This window comes from Mirounga leonina, unplaced genomic scaffold, assembly GCF_011800145.1.
Source record: "Mirounga leonina isolate KUSES-001 unplaced genomic scaffold, KU_Mleo_1.0 Mir_154, whole genome shotgun sequence".
NCBI classification, from domain to species: domain Eukaryota; kingdom Metazoa; phylum Chordata; class Mammalia; order Carnivora; family Phocidae; genus Mirounga; species Mirounga leonina.
The window spans coordinates 32,781,817-32,801,882 of record NW_023270389.1 but is presented as its reverse complement, the minus strand read 5'-3'; the positions used below and the strand labels follow the sequence as shown (position 1 = coordinate 32,801,882).

At 39.8% G+C, this 20,066-nt stretch overlaps 1 protein-coding gene across 1 annotated transcript; it reads right to left on the bottom strand.

The window, feature by feature from the left end:
* Positions 1-485: 485 nt before the first annotated feature.
* On the bottom strand, positions 486-19,330 carry C4BPB (complement component 4 binding protein beta). Its single transcript, XM_035010420.1, has 6 exons — positions 18,112-19,330; positions 17,152-17,322; positions 8,372-8,548; positions 2,501-2,594; positions 1,398-1,524; positions 486-837 (listed from the first exon to the last, which is right to left on the bottom strand). The coding sequence occupies exons 1-6, from the start codon at positions 18,167-18,169 to the stop codon at positions 694-696; spliced, it is 771 nt and encodes a 256-aa protein (XP_034866311.1). The 5' UTR covers positions 18,170-19,330; the 3' UTR covers positions 486-693.
* Positions 19,331-20,066: the final 736 nt, after the last annotated feature.

Here is a 20,066-nt window from a genome sequence, read left to right as displayed (position 1 = left end):
AAGTTTGTCATATCGTCTCAATATGACATCTTGATAGGAAAACCTATTCTACCTCAGGATTCTTGCTTCTCTTGCCCTCTAAAAAGAGGAAAAGAACATATTCACTTATATTTCACCATCTCAAATTTACCAGGCAGGGCTGGGTTTCATCCAAAGGTGGTAAGCAATATTACTGCAGAAGATTTAGAAACTTGGTTTCATAAACAGGATATAGGGGAGACTCAGAGAGAGTTTAAGTCCTAATTCTACTTTTGTCTCAACAGGTTATTTCAAGGATATAACTGTTCTAAACCTATTTTCTCAAATTGAGAGGTTGATTTTTGCTTCATAGGTTTTGGTTAATTTGAGGTTATTTTTTGCCTCACCATTCATGTTCATTAAAATATGAGACATACCCTTAGCTGTAATCTGAGCTTCCCATTCTCCTTACAGACAGGAAATTAGGCCCTTCACTCCCCATTGATGTGCTGCTAACCTCTGGTCTTAAACAGACAACCACCACGCTTGGTCTTTCCACATTCTGAGAACACACACACACACACACACACACACACGGTGTTTTATGCAACTGTAGTTGATTTCTATGAAGTCGCATTCCAGTCTAATGAGACAAAAATCCGAAACCGGTTTTAGAACCAAGAGAAAATTTATTCATAGGTGCATTTCTATTACCCAGTCTGCTCAGTTGCAATGTTAGGACAACATTTTTGCCTCCAACTCAACTTTCTTTATTTCCAGAGAATATTTCAGTTCCTCCATTGTTAAGCCATTTTCCTTTAGTCTTTGCACAAAGTTCTCTATGGCTTTGCAAAGTTCTTTATTCTCCTGAAAGGCAAACTGAAGAAAAGAAAAAAAAAAATTTAAGCTACAACTTAAGAACTGAGATCCAGCTGTATAGTCTGAAGCTAATGAGTAGTGGTTAGGTCCCTGACTAGGGGCTCAGAACCCAGCAGCTTAAATACAAATCTGGGTCTTCAACATGATAAATCATTTAAATCTTCTGGCTTTTAGATACTTATTATTATCCCAGCAATAAATATAAAGTAAAAGAGGGATCTCAGTGAAAATGATTTGTTCAGTGGTTTTTGGAATCTAGAAGAATTTTAGAGATTTTTCACATCAATGCATACAGTCTAAGGCACGAGTTTATAAAGCTTGCTCTGTAAAGTCCATGAGACAATAACTCCTACCAACAGGTCTCATGAGGTGTTTGTGATGATGGTGGCGAATGAGAACTTCATATATAAAAATGTGAGTTAATAGTTTATGAGCCCCTGTCTAACCAACCCTTCAAAAACATCCCCCACTGAACAGATATTTACTGAGCATGAGCCAGGAGTGATGCCAGGCCCTGGAGATACAACTGTGAACAAGACAGACAAAAACCTACTACTTACGAGTGCCTTCTCAAACTCCGTCTGTGGAGTTGGTTTGGGAGCTTCTTGGATCAACTCACAAACTGGAAGTGCACTGCTCCACTCCCCGTCAATGCACTGCTGGTCCCGTGTGCCCACTAAGTGGTACCTGAACAGAAATCAGAATGGCAACAACACTTAGACTTCCCACCTTCTAAACCGGGCAACTAAGCCTGGTTTTGTATAGCTGTATTTCAGTATTTCCTACTGTGATAGAATCCACCTCCCTGAGCCTTAATGCATGCTTAAGTGATTTCAGTATTACCAAACAGTAATCAACTAAAACCACTCTCCTTGGGGGCGGAGAGGACCCAAGTGACAATTCAACCCATAAAACATGGAGAAGTGAGAAATTCTGAATATGTGTGTTTACACAGTTGTTGGGTGGGGAGGGTGAGGGAGGAAGCATGTCATCATTCAATAACTTAAAAAAGCATCTGCCATCTACCCTCTAAAAAGGAGTGGAAAGCTAGAGATAACCCTCAGATAAGTCTTATGAAGGAGCTACAGCTTTTAATCAGAAAAACGTAAGAGCTGACGGCAAAGTCCACTACAAGTATATTACGACATTGAAATGTTAATGTGGAGACATGACCCTGAGTTAATAAGACTGAAGCCAAGGAAAGAGTAGATCTGTAAGGTGGGTGATCAGGTAGTCTAAGTTAAGGTTATTAAGGCTCTATAAGTCACTCTCTTTCTTTTTTTTTTTTTTAAAGAATATATATATTATTCAAGTAACTGCAAATAGGAAACCATTTGCAGGGGGGAGCAGGCTGGAACAATCAATAAATCACTCTTTCTGCAGTTCCATATGTTCTATATTTCTTTGAGTTTTTGTTCTGAGATTCTTTAGAAAAATATACATTTTAAACATCTTCTCTAGGATAAATAAAAGGATCAGTCTATCTTCTAGAGATTAGGGAGAGCTGGCCGTGGGCTAAAGCAGCTCTCAAAATCAGAATGAGCTCGGATTCCTGAGGGAGTAGGAAATCTGGGTGTTAGGTGAGATAGACTGGGTCATTCCCCAAAACAATGCTACCAGTCAATGGGCAAGATCTTGCATTTGAAAGGCTGCATGCACTTACCTGTCTTCACAGTGATAAGTAATGGTAGAACCTGAGCTGAAATCTCTTCCTTCAAAATAGCCATGAGCGGGATTCCCGGGAGGGCGGCAGTCTCCTGATAAACAGGAGTACAAGAGTGATAGTCATGAGTTGTACTCAATTAACAGCACCCCCTAACTGTAACCGTCCATGCGGGATCTGGGGACACATTCTCCATTCATTTCCTTCTGGTCAAATGGTATTTATCCATGGGAAAGACCCCCTCCCCCTGCTTATCCTCTGAGTCATTAGCAATTTGAGAGTGCTATCTGACCGGCATGAGCTTGAGGAAAGGAAGTTTAAGTTGTAGAGACTGACAGTGGACAAGAAAAAAAAATTAAACCAGAGGTAGAGGTGGGAGAAGTAACTCCCTGAGACAGGAAATAAATGGTGTGAGTTCAAATGGAGGCTGACATTCTCTGTGGGACAGAATTTTGCGATATGAGACCTGCAGAAACAAGGAGAATGCAGAGGGGAGCAAACAAGAGGAGTCTATAAAGAGAGGTGGACAAAGTATTAGATGTTGTGAATTTTGGTTCTTCCACTAACCACTATTTCATCCTTCTTGGCTTCCCTCCTAAGCTATAAGATGAGCAGTTTAAATAATATGATCTCTAAAGTCCCTTTGAGCTCTGACATTATGAGTCTAAACATGGTGATCAAGATTAAAGTGTAAATTAAGAATGATTATGCAGATGTATACTTACAGAAATAGAAATACAAATAGTTGTATTCGACTATTCAAAACAAAAAGTTGAGCAAAAACAGCAAAGCATAAAAGAACATGTATTACTATAGTACATAGTAGATAATACTATGTATTATAATAATGCATACAAATAGAAATGTAATTAAATAATAGCTTATAATACTATTTTTGTAAACACACTCATGCATAAACATATATGAACAGAAAAAAAGGCTGAAAATTACATATCAAGGTATTCTGTTATTTATGGGTAGTAGGTTTGTAGGTAATTAAATGTTTTGTTTTCTGTATTTTTTCTACAACACAGGTGTTTTCTTCGAGCAGTTAATAAATAACTTTTAAAGAGCCCAGATGTCCATCGACAGATGAATGGATAAAGAAGATGTGGTGTGTGTGTGTATATATATATATACAATGGAATATTATGCAGCCATCCAAAAAAATGAAATCTTGCCATTTGTAATGACGTGGATGGAACTCTAGGGTATTATGCTAAGTGAAATAAGTCAATCAGAGAAAGACAATTATCATATGATCTCACTGATATGTGGAATTTAAGAAACAAAACAGAGGATCATAGGGGAAGAGAGGAAAAAATAAAACAAGATGAAACCAGAGAGGAAGACAAACCATAAGAAACTTTTAATCATAGGAAACAAACTGAGGGTTGCTGAAGGGGAGGGAGTGAGAGGATGGGGGTAACTAGGTGATGGACATTGGGGAGGGTATGTGTTGTAATGAGCACTAGGTATTATATAAGACTGAAGAATCACAGACCTGTACCTCTGAAATCAATAATATATTATATGTTAATTAATTGAATTTAAAAAAAGATCAAAAACTGAGTTCAAAAGCTGTATAGAGGAAAGGAAAAGAATTTAAATGAATTGATTAAGGAACTCCAGTTTATACAGTGCTCTTCTGGTGACTTTTAAGGGTACAGTTTTGAACTGAAGGAGATGATATAGATCTTGGGTCTAAGCAGAAAAAAATCTGTTTTACTCAGGTACCTCAGGAGCTTCCCCTAAAATTGGGCAATGAACTAACACAAAAAGACAGATTCTGCATTTCAGAGCTAGGATAGGAAGTATCGAATTAAAAGAGAGTAAAACAGAAAAGCCTGGAAGAAATAAATACTTTAAACTTGTGTCAAACCAATGATGATGGTATATGCTTGTAATTTAACTGCGTGTTGTATATATGCATGTTTTAAGTAACCACAAACTCCCTAAAAGAGGCTAACTGTAGTTTGTGCTTTTAAACTGCCTATCTACTATATCCTTCAAAAAAATTAACTCAAAATGGATCATAGGCTTGAATGTAAAATACAAAACTATGAAACACCTAGAAGATAATGTAGGAGAAAACCTAGATGACCTTGGGTATAGGGAAGGAAGCCTTTTTAGATATAACAGTAAAGACACCATCCATGAAATAATTAATCAGCTGGAATTCATTAAAATTTAAAACTTCTGTGCTATGAAAGACATATCAAGAGAATGAGAAAACCAGCCAGAGGCTGGGAGAAAATACTTACAAAAGACAAATCTTATAAAGGACTGTTATCCAAAATATACAAAGAACTCTTAAAACTCAACAATAAGAAAACAATCTGATTTAAAAATGGGCCAAAGACCTTAACAGACACCTCACCAAAGAAGATATACAGAGGGAAAATGAGCATATGTCATCAGGAAATGCAAATTAAAACAATGAGATACCACTACACAGCTACGAGAATGGCCAAAATCTGGAATGCTGATGACACCAAATGCTGACGAGGATGTGGAGCAACAAGATCTCTCATACTTCACTGGTGGGAATGCAAAATGACATAACCACTCTGGAAGAGATTTTGATGGTTTCTCACAAAACTAAATATACAAGATCCAACAATTGCACTCATTGGTATTTATCCAAAGGAGTTGAAAACTTATGTCCCCACGAAAACCTGCACCTGATATCTATAGCAGCTTTATTCATAATTGCCAAACTTTGGAAGCAACCAAGATGTCCTTCAGAACTAACCGGGTGATGGGTATTAAGGAGGGCACATGTGGTCATGAGCACAGGGTGTTATACACAACTAATGAATTGCTGAACACTACATCAAAAATTAATGATGTATTATATATTGGCTAACTGAACATAATAAAAAAAAAGGTGAATGGATCAATAAACTGTGGTACATCCAGAAATAGGGTATTATTTGATAAAAGAAAATGAGCTATCAAGCCATGAAAAGAAATGGAGGAAACTTAAATGCCTATTACTAAGTAAAAAAAAAAAACAATCTGAAAAGGCTACATACTATATGATTCTAAATATATGATACCCTGGAAAAGGCAAAACTATGGAAACAATAAAAATGTCAGAAGATATCAACAGACACCTCTCCAAAGAAGACATACAAATGGCTAACAGACCCAAAAAAATGTTCAACATCAGTAGCCATCAGGGAAATACAAATCAAAACTATGAGATACCACCTTCCACCAGTTAGAATGGCAAAAATTAACAAGACAGAAAACAAGTGTTGGCGAGGATGTGGAGAAAGGGGAACCCTCTTACACTGTTGGTGGAAATGTAAACTGGTGCAGCCACTCTGGAGAACAGTATGGAGGTTCCTCAGGATGTTAAAAATAGAGCTACCCTACGACCCAACAATTGCACTACTAGGTATTTACCCCAAAGATACAGATGTAGTGAAAAGAAGGGTCACATGTACCCCAATGTTCATAGCAGCAATGTCCGCAATAGCCAAACTGTGGAAGGAGCCGAGATGCCCTTCAATAGACGAATAGATAAAGAAGATGTGGTTCATATACACAATGGAATATTACTCAGCCATCAGAAAGGATGAATACCTACTGTTTACATCGACATGGATGGAACTGGAGGGTATTATGCTAATTGAAATAAGTCAAGCAGAGAAAGACAATTATCATACGGTTTCCTTATATGTGGAAAATAAGGACTAGCGTGGAGGACCACAGGGGAAGGGAGAGAAAACTGAATGGGAAGAAATCAGAGAGGGAGACAAACCATGAGAGACTCTGGACTCCGGGAACCAAACTGAGGGTTACAGTAGGGAGTGGGGGAGGGGGATGGGATAACCGGGTGATGGGTATTAAGGAGGGCACGTGTGGTGATGAGCCGTGGGTGTTATATGCAACTAATAAATTGCTGAACACTACAACAAAAACTAATGATGGCTAGTTGAACATAATAACAAAAAAAAAGGTCAGTGGTTAATAGGGGTAGGGGAAGTAGAGAGATGATAAATGGAGCACAGAGGATTTTTAGGGCAGCAAAAATACTCTGTATGATATTATAATGGTAGATATATGTCATTATGCTTATGTCCAAACCCACTGAATGTACAACATCAAGAGTGAGTCCTTAGGTAACTATGGATTTGGAGTGATCATGATATGTCAATATTGGTTCATCCTTGGTTTAAAAAAAAAAAAGGTACTATTCTGGTGAATGATGTTGATAACATGCAGGTGTGGGGGTGGGGAGTATATGGGAAATCTCTGTACCTTTCCCTCAGTTTTATTATGAAACTAGAAGCGCTCTAAAAAATTAAGTCCTTAAGGGCGCCTGGGTGGCTCAGTTGGTTAAGCAACTGCCTTCGGCTCAGGTCATGATCCTGGAGTCCCTGGATCGAGTCCCGCATCGGGCTCCCTGCTCGACAGGGAGTCTGCTTCTCCTTCTGACCCTCCTGACCCTCCCCTCTCTCATGCTCTCTCTCTCTCAGTCTCTCTCTCAAATAAATAAATAAAATCTTTAAAAAATAAAAAAAATAAAAATAAAAAAAAATTAAGTCCTTAAGTAAATAAATCTGTAATGTTAGATATGTACCCTTCCAAATAAACTTAATTTTTTGTTTTGTATTTTTAAATTTGAAATTCTGGTTAGAATTACATTGTAATACCAGTCTATCCATCCAGGATCATGGCATATCTTTTCTTTTATTTAAGTCTTATTTTATGTCCTTCAGTAAGTTTTCATATAGGTCTCATGAGTGAAATTATTTTACATTTCAGTATTCATCTCATTATTATTGTTAGAAAGCCTGGTAATGGGTATTAAGGAGGGCACATACTGCATGGAGCACTGGGTGTTATACGAACACAATGAATCATGGATCACCGCATCAAAAACTAATGATGTAATGTATGGTGACTAACATAACATAATAAAATTAAATTAAATTAAAAAAAAGAAATACTATTGATTTTTCAATATTTACTTTTTGTCCAAGAATAATATTTTTTGGTAGAATTTCTTGGATCTTCTAAGTTTATTTGGCAAATAAATATATCCTGTGACCCACCAATCATTCTAGGAATCTAGACTACAGAAATAATAGCATAGACATAAAAATATATGTATGTGTATCTATAAATATAACATTCATTTTAGCATTTTTGTAATAGCAAAAATACAGAAATAGAATAAATGTTCATCAATACTAGAGATGTGGAATAATAATGTGGTATAGCCACATTATTATTTAAAAGCAGGAGATAGAAAAAAAAAAAAAAGCGGAGATAGAGCCACATACACTGATCTGAAAAAAGATTACCATGTATAATGTTACACCAAAAAAAGCAATTAAAAAAATAAAGTCCCATTTTTGTAGGTATATATGTGTGTAGATACGTTTGTATGCTTTTGTTTATTTAAAATGTCTGCATAAACATAAAAGTCATGAAACAAACACATCCAGCTAAGTCCCTCTGAGAGCTGTGAATTACCGTGTCAGAAGGAGATACTTTCCAACTCTTATTTTATGTAATTTTGCAGTGGATGAGCTATGGTCCCTTTTCCCCTGTTTTTGTATATTCTTCAAATAAGAACTTCAAGTCATTATCATGAATTTTTTTTTTAAATGTCAGATTCCCCAGACTATCCCGTGTTGGACTTAGTAGGACAGGAATCCTACCTGAAGGGGGGGGGGGGGTGGGGGACGGAAGCGTTTATTTTTTGGATGCTTTCATTTCACTGGAACACATCATTCGAGGTGAGGCTTGGCTCTGTGAGCCCCACTTGTTTCTGGGCTGCTTCCTAGCTCCCAAAGCTTCCCAGGTACAGAAAATGAGGTATCTGATTGGTATCTTTGGATTTGCACTCACTGCTTTTGCAGACAGGTAAGGAAGGCATCCAGGTGTGGTTAGCCAGGCACCGACTCCAACTGCTGCCCTTGAGGATATAGTGCTCATTGCACTTAAAAGTGATTTTGTCGCTCACACTCACAGGACCCAGGGAGCTGGGTTCGCCGTTCACCAGCACCGGGTCAGGACAGTGGCCCGCTGAGGAAGAAAACAGAAAATGATCTGAAAGGACACCACTACAAAGGCGAGACCTCCAACTTCACTGAGAAATCAGAAGTCAGAACTAAAACAGTGCTTTTTTAAAAAAAAATTTTATTGTTATGTTAATCACCATACATTACATCAGTAGTTTTTGATGTAGTGTTCCATGATTCATTGTTTGTGCATAACACCCAGGGCTCCATGCAGAACGTGCCCTCCCCAATACCCATCACCAGGCTAACCCATCCTCCCACCCCCCTCCCCTCTAGAACCCTCAGTTTGTTTTTCAGAGTCCATCGTCTCTCATGGTTTGTCTCCTCCTCCGATTTCCCCCCTTCATTCTTCCCCTCCTGCTATCTTTTTTTTTTCTTAACATGTATTGCATTATTTGTTTCAGAGGTACAGATCTGTGATTCAACAGTCTTGCACAATTCACAGCACTCACCATAGCACATACCCTCCCCAGTGTCTATCACCCAGTCACCCCATCCCTCCCACCCCACCCCCCACTCCAGCAACCCTCAGTTTGTTTCCTGAGATTAAGAATTCCTCATATCAGTGAGGTCATATGATACATATCTTTCTCTGATTGACTTATTTCGCTCAGCATAACACCCTCCAGTTCCATCCACGTCATTGCAAATGGCAAGATCTCATTCCTTTTGATGGCTGCATAATATTCCATTGTGTATATATACCACCTCTTCTTTATCCATTCATCTGTCGATGGACATCTTGGCTCTTTCCACAGTTTGACTATTGTGGACATTGCTGCTATAAACATCAGGGTGCATATACCCCTTCGGATCCCTACATTTGTATCTTTGGGGTAAATACCCAGTAGTGCAATTGCTGGATCATATGGTAGCTCTATTTTCAACTTTTTGAGGAACCTCCATACTGTTTTGCAGAGTGGCTGCACCAGCTTGCATTCCCACCAACAGTGTAGGAAGGTTCCCCTTTCTCCGCATCCCCGCCAACATCTGTCGTTTCCTGACTTGTTAATTTTAGCCACTCTGACTGGTGTGAGGTGATTCTCATTGAGGTTTTGATTTGGATTTCCCTGATGCCAAGCGATGTTGAGCACTTTTTCATCTATCTGTTGGCCATTTGGATGTCTTCTTTGGAAAAATGTCTGTTCATGTCTTCTGCCCATTTCTTGATTGGATTCTTTGTTTTTTGGGTGTTGAGTTTCATAAGTTCTTTATAGATTTTGGATACTAGCCCTTTATCTGATATGTCATTTGCAAATATCTTCTCCTATTCTGTCGGTTGTCTTTTGGTTTTGTTGACTGTTTCTTTTGCTGTGCAAAAGCTTTTTATCTTGATGAAGTCCCAAGAGTTCATTTTTGCCCTTGCTTCCCTTGCCTTTGGCGATGTTTCTAGGAAGAAGTTGCTGCAGCTGAGGTTGAAGAGGTTGCTGCCTTGTTCTCCTTTAGGATTTTGATGGACTCCTGTCTCACATTGAGGTCTTTCAACCATTTGGAGTCTATTTTTGTGTGTGGTGTAAGGAAATGGTCCAGTTTCATTCTTCTGCATGTGGCTGTCCAATTTTCCCAACACCATTTGTTGAAGAGACTGTCTTTTTTCCATCGGACATTCTTTCCTGCTTTGTCAAAGATTAGTTGACCATAGAGTTGAGGGTCCATTTCTGGGCTCTTTATTCTGTTCCATTGATCTATGTGTCTGTTTTTGTGCCAGTACCATATTGTCTTGATGATGACAGCTTTGTAATAGAGCTGGAAGTCTGGAATTGTGATGCCGCCAGCTTTGCTTTTCTTTTTCAACATTCCTCTGGCTATTCAGGGTCTTTTCTGGTTCCATACCAATTTTAGGATTATTTGTTCCATTTCTTTGAAAAAAGTGAATGGTATTTTGATGGGGATTGCATTGAATGTGTAGATTGCTCTAGGTAGCATTGACATCTTCACAATATTTGTTCTTCCAATCCATGAGCATGGAACGTTTTTCCATTTCTTTGTGTCTTCCTCAATTCTTTCATGAGTAATTTATAGTTTTCTGAGTACAGATCCTTTGCCTCTTTGGTTAGATTTATTCCTAGGTATCTTATGGTTTTGGGTGCAATTGTAAATGGGATCGACTCCTTCATTTCTCTTTCTTCTGTCTTGCTGTTGGTGGATAGGAATGCCACTGACTTCTGTGCATTGATTTTATATCCTGCCACTTTACTGAATTCCTGTATGAGTTCTAGCAGTTTTGGGGTGGAGTCTTTGGGGTTTTCCACATAAAGTATCATATCATCTGCAAAGAGTGAGTTTGACTTCTTCTTTGCCGATTTGGATGCCTTTGATTTCTTTTTGTTGTCTGATTGCTGTGGCTAGGACTTCTAATACTATGTTGAATAGCAGTGATGATAGTGGACATCCCTGCCACGTTCCTGACCTTAGGGGGAAAGCTCTCAGTTTTTCCCCATTGAGAATGATATTCGCTGTAGGTTTTTCATAGATGGCTTTTATGATATTGAGGTATGTACCCTCTATCCCTATACTCTGAAGAGTTTTGATCAAGAAAGGATGCTGTACTTTGTCAAATGCTTTTTCTGCATCTATTGAGAGGATCGTATGATTCTTGTTCTTTCTTTTGTTAATGTATTGTATCACGTTGATTGATTTGCGGATGTTGAGCCAATCTTGCAGCCCAGGGATAAATCCCACTTAGTCATGGTGAATAATCCTTTTAATGTACTGTTGGATCCTATTGGCTAGTATTTTGGTGAGAATTTTTGCATCCATGTTCATCAAGGATATTGGTCTGTAATTCTCCTTTTTGATGCGGTCTTTGTCTGGTTTGGGGATCAAGGTAATGGTGGCCTCCTAAAACGAGTTTGGAAGTTTTCCTTCCATTTCTATTTTTTGGAACAGTTTCAGAAGAATAGGTATTAATTCTTCTTGAAATGTTTGGTAGAATTCCCCTGGGAAGCCATCTGGCCCTGGGCTTTTGTTTGTTGGGAGATTTTTGATGACTGCTTCAATTTCCTTACTGGTTATAGGTCTGTTCAGGTTTTCTATTTCTTCCTGGTTCAGTTTTGGTAGCTGATACATCTCTAGGAATGCATCCATTTCTTCCAGGTTATTAATTTGCTGGCATAGAGTTGTTCATAATATGTTCTTATAATTGTATTTCTTTGGTGTTGGTTGTGATCTCTCCTCTTTCATTCATGATTTTGTTGATTTGGGTCATTTCTCTCTTCTTTTTGATAAGTCTGGCCAGGGGTTTATGAATCGTGTTAATTCTTTCAAAGAACCAGCTCCTAGTTTCGTTGATCTGTTCTACTGTTCTTGTGGTTTCTATTTCATTGATTTCTGCTCTGATCTTTATTATTTCTCTTCTCCTGCTGGGTTTAGGCTTTATTTGCTGTTCTTTCTCCAGCTCCTTTAGGTGTAGGGTTAGGTTGTGTACTTGAGACCTTTCTTGTTTCTTGAGAAAGGCTTGTATTGCTATATACTTTCCTCTTAGGACTGCCTTTGCTGCATCCCAAAGATTTTGAACAGTTGTGTTTTAATTTTCATTGGTTTCCATGAATTTTTTAAATTCTTCTTTAATTTCCTGGTTGACCCATTCATTCTTTAGTAGGATGCTCTTTAGCCTCCATGTATTTGAGTTCTTTCTGACTTTCCTCTTGTGATTGAGTTCTAGTTTCAAAGCATTGTGGTCTGAAAATAGGCAAGGAATGATCCCAATCTTTTGGTACTGGTTGAGACCTGATTTGTGACCTATGATGTGATCGATTCTGGAGAATGTTCCATGGGCACTAGAGAAGAATGTGTATTCCGTTGCTTTGGGATGGAATGTTCTGAATATGTCTGTGAAGTCCATTTGGTCCAGTGTGTCATTTAAAGTCTTTATTTCCTTGTTGATCTTTTGCTTAGATGATCTGTCCATTTCATTGAGGGGGGTGTTAAAGTCCTCCAATATTACTGTATTGTTGATGTGTTTCTTTGCTTTTGTTATTAATTGCCTTATGTAATTGGCTGCTCCCATGTTAGGGGCATAGATATTTACAATTGTTAGATCTTGTTGGATAGACCCTTTAAGTAGGATATATGTCCTTCCTCATCTCTTATTACAGTCTTTGGTTTAAAATCTAATTTGTCTGATATAAGGATTGCCACCCAGCTTTTTTTTTTTGGTGTCCATTAGCATGGTAAATGGTTTTCCACCCCCCCACTTTCAATCTGGGGGTGTCTTTGGGTCTAAAATGAGTCTCTTGCAGACAGCATATTGATGGGTCTTTTTTTTTTTTTTAAAGATTTTATTTATTTATTTGACACACAGAGAGAGAGAGGAATCACAAGTAGGCAGAGTGGCAGGGAGCGGCAGAGGGAGAAGCAGGCTCCCCGCTGAGCAAGGAGCCCGATGTGGGACTCGATCCCAGGACCCTGGGATCATGACCTGAGCCGAAGGCAGATGCTTAACGACTGAGCCACCCAGGCGCCACGATGGGTCTTGTTTTTTAATCCAATCTGATAGCCTGTGTCTTTTGATTGGGGCATTTAGCCCATTTACATTCAGGTAACTATTGAAAGATATGAATTTAGTGTCATTGTATTGCCTGTAAGGTGACTGTTACTGTATATTGTCTGTGTTCCTTTCTGGTCTATGTTGCTTTTAGGCTCTCTCTTTGCTTAGAGGACCCCTTTCAATATTCTTGTAGGGCTGGTTTCGTGTCTGCAAATTCCTTTAGTTTCTGTTTGTCCTGGAAGCTTTTTATCTCTCCTCTATTTGCAATGACAGCCTAGCTGGATACAGTATTCTTGGCTGCATATTTTTCTCATTTAGTGCTCTGAATATATCATGCCAGTCCTTTCTGGCCTGCCAGGTCTCTGTGGATAGGTCTGTTGCCAATCTAATGTTTCTACCATTGTAGGTTACATATCTCTCCTCCTGAGCTGCTTTCAGGATTTTCTCTTTGTCTCTGAGACTCGTTTTACTATTAGATGTCGGGGTGTTGACCTATTTTTATTGATTTTGAGAGGGGTTCTCTGTGTCTCCTGGATTTTGATGCCTGTTTCCTTCCCCAAATTAGGGAAGTTCTCTGCTATAATTTGCTCCAATATACCCTCTGCCCTTCTCTTTCTTCTTCTTTTGGGATCCCAATTATTCTAATGTTGTTTCGTCTTATGGTATCGCTTATCTCTTGAATTCTGCCCTCGTGATCCAGTAGTTGTTTATCTCTCTTTTTCTCAGCTTCTTTATTTTCCATCATTTGGTCTTCTATATCACTGATTCTCTCTTCTGCCTCATTTATCCTAGCAGTTAGCGCCCCCATTTTTGATTGCACCTCATTAATAGCCTTTTTGATTTCGACTTGGTTAGATTGTAGTTCTTTTATTTCTCCAGAGAGGGTTTCTCTAATAACTTCCACACTTTTTTCAAGCCCAGCTAGTATCTTTAAAGTCATGATTCTGAACTCTAGATCCGACATCATACTAATGTCCGTATTGAGTAGGTCCCTGGCAGTCAGTACTACTTCCCTCTTGTTCTTTTTGTTGAGGTGATTTTTTGCATCTTGTCATTTTGCCTAGAGGAGAATAGATTAATGAGAGAACAAAATGCTAACAGGGTAACAACGTCCCCAGAAAATATACTCTAAACAAATCAGAAAAGACCTGAAGCTGGGGGAAAAGACAGGGAAAGAAAGAAAAAAGAAAAAGAAAAAGATAAAAACAAACAAAAACAGAACAAAACAAAACAAAAAAAACCCAGAATATGATCAAATATGATCAGGCTGGTGCATAGATCAGTGCCATACACTAGATTTTGGGTGTATTTTGGTCTGTTAGAGGAAAGTGCCTCCCAAAATTTTAAAGAAAGAAAAACTTATATGTGTACAAAAATAAGCATTGATATGATGAAGGGATGGAATATGACTGTAAAGATTAAAATTATAAAAAATTTTATAAAAGGAATTGATAAGGAGTTCTTTGAAAAAAGAAAGAAGAGGATTTAAAAAAAAAAGAAAAAAAAGGAGAGAATGTGATCAGAAAGGAGAGTAGAACAAAGCCATACACTAGAGATTTAGGGTATATTTTGACCTGTTAGAAGAAACTGTATCTCAAAATTTTAAAGAGAGAACAACCTATATATATATATATATGCCAAAAATAAGGGTAACTACTATGAAGGGATAGAATATGACTCTAAAAATGAAAAATAAAAATTTTTTTTAAAAAAGGGATTGATAAGATGTTGGTTGAAAAAGGGAAAAAGAAAAATTCAAAAAAAAAAAAAGACAGTTAAAAAAAATTAACTTTGAAAGACTAAAGAATCATGGTAAAAAAGCCATAAATTCTATGTGCATTATTCCCCTAGCGCTGCAGTTCTGCTGTTCTCATTGATCGGTAAACTTGGTCTTGGCTGGCTGTTCTTGCTGATCTTCTGGGGGAGGGGCCTGTTGCCGTGGTTCCCAAATGTCTTTGCCGGAGGTGGAATTGCCCTGCCCTTGCCTGGCCCTGGCTAAGTAATCTGCTCGGGTTTGCTCTCGGGAGCTTTTGTTCCCTGCAAGCTTTCCATACAGCTTTGGGGGATAAGAGTGAAAATGGCAGGCTCCCAATCTCCGCCCCAGAGGAGCTGAGAACTCGGGGCCGCTCCTCAGTGAGCCCCCAGAGAAAAGCAGTCAGTCATTCCCGTCTCCCCGCTCTCCGGCTGCACTCTGTGCTCACCTGGCCTGAGACCGAGCGTTTCTATCTCTGGCGCACGACCTCATGTGGAGTCTCCAAACCCAGCAGATCCCCGCGGTGCACTCCCCCGCCGCTCCTCCCCAGGGGAGGAAGGGGAGTCTCCCCAGATCTGCCGCTTGTTGGGTCCCTGCTGGAGGAGCAGTAGCCCGACTGTGCCGTGGATCACGGTTTATGGCAACCCCGAGCTGAGAGCCCACACCTCGGCTCCATCTCTGCAGTTGGCTTCCCCGCTCCGATACCTGGGAGTTCTGATGCACTCAGGCACCCCTGGTCTTTCTGTGACCCCGTGGGTCCTGAGACCACACTGTCCCAGAGGGTTCCACCCCCCGCTTAGCCACCAGAGTGACATCCCTCGGCGGAGCCGACTTCTAAACGTTCCGATTTTGTGCTTCGCGGCTCTATCACTTGCCAGAAGCGGCCGACGGAGGCCCCCTCCCCCGCTGTCTATCCTCCCGAATATCGCCTCGGATTCACTTCTCCGCACGTCCTACCTTCCAGAAAGTGGTCGCTTTTCTGTTCAGAGTTGTTGCTATTCTTTTATTCGATCTCCTATTGAGTTTGTAGGTGTTCAGAATGGTTTGATCCCTATCCAGCTGAATTCCTGGGATCAGCCGAAATCCAGGTCTCCTACTCCTCCGCCATCTTGCTCCGCCCCTCTAAAACAGTGCTTTTTAATAGGGACTACAAACTGCGCTGGTACCTAGTACCAAACTGTATCGATGCTGGATGCGAAGAGAGTAGGTTGGTCTGAGAGTGGCCAGGAAAGGTCTTGGTCATGCACAAGGGTGACAGCTGGCACTTGAACTTACTAAAAGTAATTAAGCCTAGAACTGGAAATGATCAACAGTGTGTTCATCCTCCTATTCAGCACTGCTGAAAACTCTTCAGCCTATGTTTGAGGCAAGGGTTCCCTTCCTTCTCACCCAGTGAAATGTACACACCACTCATCATGTTTTACTTTGTTTCATTTTGCTTTTCCCAGGTGAAAAAAACAGGAGAGAATGCAGAGAGAGTTGAATTTGGTCATATAAACAAAAGATAAACATATTGGTGTGGAGAACAAACCCAGTTAGTCCTAAAAATAGTAATAATAATGAGGATATTGACTAGTGACTCTCTGTCTCTACAGACACCACAAATGAGTTTTGTGAACTTGAGCAAATCACTTGGATCTCAATTATCACCTTTGTAAATTGAGAACATAAATTTTTCCCAGTTTGAAAGTTACATAATGGATGAAATAGAATATGACATATTTACTTCAAAATAATAATGCAAAACAGAATTATAGAAGATAAAAGATTAGTTATATGTGGATAATTGTTGAGTTGATTTTACTCTTCCGTCTTTTGTATATGTTTAAAATTTTTTAAAACATAAAAATTTTAAAGGAGTATGATATTAAACAAATTATAGCCCCCCAAAAGGTAGTTTTAATATATGGAAGAAATCCTTTTTTTCCTGTAGGTTGATTGTGTTCACTTAATTATTTAATGTAATCAGTACTGAGCAAGAGCTGATCATGTAGCTTCTAAGAGAAGTTCCATCCTAGAGTGCTTTAAAAATGAATTCCTAGAAATTGAGAAATATTTTTCTTTCTTTCTTTTTTTTTTGACAGAGAGAGAGAGACAGAGAGCAAGCAAGCACAAGCAGAGGGAGTAGCAGAGGGAGAAGGAGAGGGAGAAGCAGGCTTCCCTTGAGCAGGGAGCCCGATGCGGGGCTCGATTCCAGGACCCTGGGATCATGAGCTGAACTGAAGGCAGATGCTTAACCAATTGAGCCACCCAGGCGCCCCGAGAATTTTTTTCTTATAGTCTGGACATGGCCTGCTGGAAGTAGGATGTGAAAGAATCAAGTCGGATAAGAAGATATACAAAGAAACAGGAAGATCAAACTTACGTCGACATGTGGGAGCAGGAGCATTCCACTCCGTAGAGGCATTGCAAAAAAAGGTTTTCTCTCCTACCAGGTGGTAGCCCTTGATACAAACGTAAGTCCCCAGAATTTGTCCTTCTACCTCCTCTATAACAATTATGCCATTTTCCACTGCGGAAACTTCTGGACAGCTCTCTATTGGAAGGAGAAAGATAACAGAGTCACTTGACATATCATGTGCTGTGAGGAAGCCCTGTTAGACCGCCATCCAAGTGTCTTTTTGCTGGATTATGGATTCTGATTCCTTGTTCTCCTCCATGTCTATGTCCATCCACTCCCCTCCCTTCCCAATAATTCCCAAAGTTTTGTTTTCAAAAGGATAACTGGACTCACTCAAATTCAGCCATAAGTTATTTACCCCTAAAGAAATAATCCCCTTTCCAAAGAGCATTCCTGGAGTGTATAACAAATAAGACTTCTCAAGATTTTGAAATTGGTACTTTTTGCTCCCAGAACAGAAAAGGAAAATAAACAGTTAACCACCCACGTCATAGAGCAGAATCATCATTAAATATTTACTAAGCCCCTGTGGCACCTGGTTAGCTCAGCCAGTTAAGCCTCTGCCTTCAGGTCATGATCCCGGGGTCCTGGGATTGAGCCCTGCATTAGGCTCCCTGCTCAGGGGGGAGCCTGCTTTCCCTCTCCCTCTGCCGTTCCCCCCTGCTCGTGCTCTCTCTCTCTCCCTCTCTTGCTCTCTCTCCCACTCCTTGTCAAATAAATGAAATTAAAAAAATATATATATTTACTAAGCTCCTACTGAGTACAGAGCATTAGGCCGAGTAATTTGAGATTTTTCAATAAATGAAATACATTTCATTAATTTAAATTTCATTAATTTAAATTTCATTAAAACCCTAGACAGAATGCCTCATAACCCATAGACCAATATCAAGTACCCTATAATCCAATCTTAAGCATACGCACCGTCTGAGGCAGAAATCAGCCACACAACCACAAGATAGCACACAAACGGAAAAACCATCTTGTGATCAGTTGCTTGACCCAGGCTGGAATGAACCAAAACCAGACAACACCTGGTTTGGATCAAAATAGATCTTCTCACACCACTTAGGACACCAACCACTTCCCTCCTAGAGAAGAGGTTGTCCTGATTTCTCTTCCTGGGAAGAATTAAAAAAGAAAAAAAAAATCCTACAGCAGGAAATATGAACAGCTATGAGGAAATTAGTACAGGGAGGGATTCTGCAAAAACACGCAGCGGGGGAGAGGCTGACCAGCTGCCAGTTTTAAAACTCAGTTTTAGAAATCACTAGGGTTCCGTTATGCAAATCCAGTTGACCAGTTCCTTTGAATTGCAGGCTTATCCTGCTACAAAAGACTTGGACCAGAGGGTTTAGCCATGACCCTCACTTCTGTCAATATTTGCTAGTGTTCACAGTCCAGCTTCTGCAACATCCTCCAGCTTTGCAGGTTGGGGCGGGCGGACCAATCTCTGGTGCTTTCCCAACTGAAACCCAGCCCTGAGCACCACCTCATCCCTGTCTCCCACATAGCAGGTGTCCTGGCAGTACCCAACATTGAAAACTGGAAAAGCTCAAGGAAGTAAACTAACCTCACCTTGTCTCTGACCTTCTAGATCTATAGCTTCCCAGCAAGGAGCTGATCCTGATAATGTCCAAACCTGAGAAAAACTCCAAAGTCCTACAGCAACACCTTGTCTGCATTTGCCAGGCCTGCCGTCAGGGTTCCCATTCTGTGGATCTTTGGGGGTCAGGATTTAGCCTGAGTCCAGAGTCAACCAAATGAACTGAGGGAGATGAGGGAAAAGCTTTGGTCTCAGGAATTAAAACATGTGAAATTGCTTTGGGGCTCCCTCCCTCTCCTTCATGACTATTACAACAATTAGTTGGTTGTCCCCGCTCCAATGATAAAATTGGGGGTAAAGTCCCTCCAAAATTTTAGGTTTTAATAAAATAATATAAAGCATCATAATAAATATAAAGCATAAGGACACAGTAAGGTCTTAACTGTTTTTCTCTTCTCTGTCCAGTATCATTACTTTATGATGATTTGTCCATGTCTTTTTCCCACAGGAGACTGTTAACAACTCAAGGACAAGGATCATGCCCCGTGTGTATTTCCTTCTCAGGCACGCCATAAAATGCAGAATTGTCTGCTAGGTAAATAAGAGCAATGCAAGACAAATAACAAGAATATAGTCATACAGAAACTCTACCACAGCCCCTTGAATCCATATTGATAATTTATCATTTATTGTATACTGCCTTTATGGTTTTTCCATAGCTTATCCTCACTCAACAAATATGTGAGTTCCTATAGTGCAAGCACCTTTTATTTTTTTAATGATTTTTATTTATTTGTCAGAGAGAGAGAGAGAGGGAAAGAGAGAGCACAAGCAAGGCAGAGTGGCAGGTAGAAGGAGAAGCAGGCTCCCTGCTGAGCAAAAAGCCCAATGAGGAGCTTGATCCCAGGACCCTGGGATCATGACCTGAGCCAAAGGCAGCTGCTTAACTGACTGAGCCACCCAGGCGCCCCTGCAAGCACCTTTTAAAGTATGGTTCTCGAAAGAGTGAGTAACATGATGCTCATATAAATATACAATGAATACATGTCAAAGATTTTATTCAATCCATTAATGAGAGAAATATTAAGTTGCTACAACTAATTCAAAGAATTTGAGGAACAGGTATGTATGTATTCAAGTCAAAGTCCTTCAGAAGTGGCTTTTTTTTTTTTAAGATTTTATTTATTTGACGGAGAGAGATAGCGAGAGAGGGAACACAAGCAGGGGGAGTGGGAGAGGGAGAAGCAGGCTTCCACCGAGCAGGGAGCCTGACGGGGATCCAATCCCAGGACCCTGGGACCATGACCTGAGCCAAAGGCAGATTTCCTTTCCC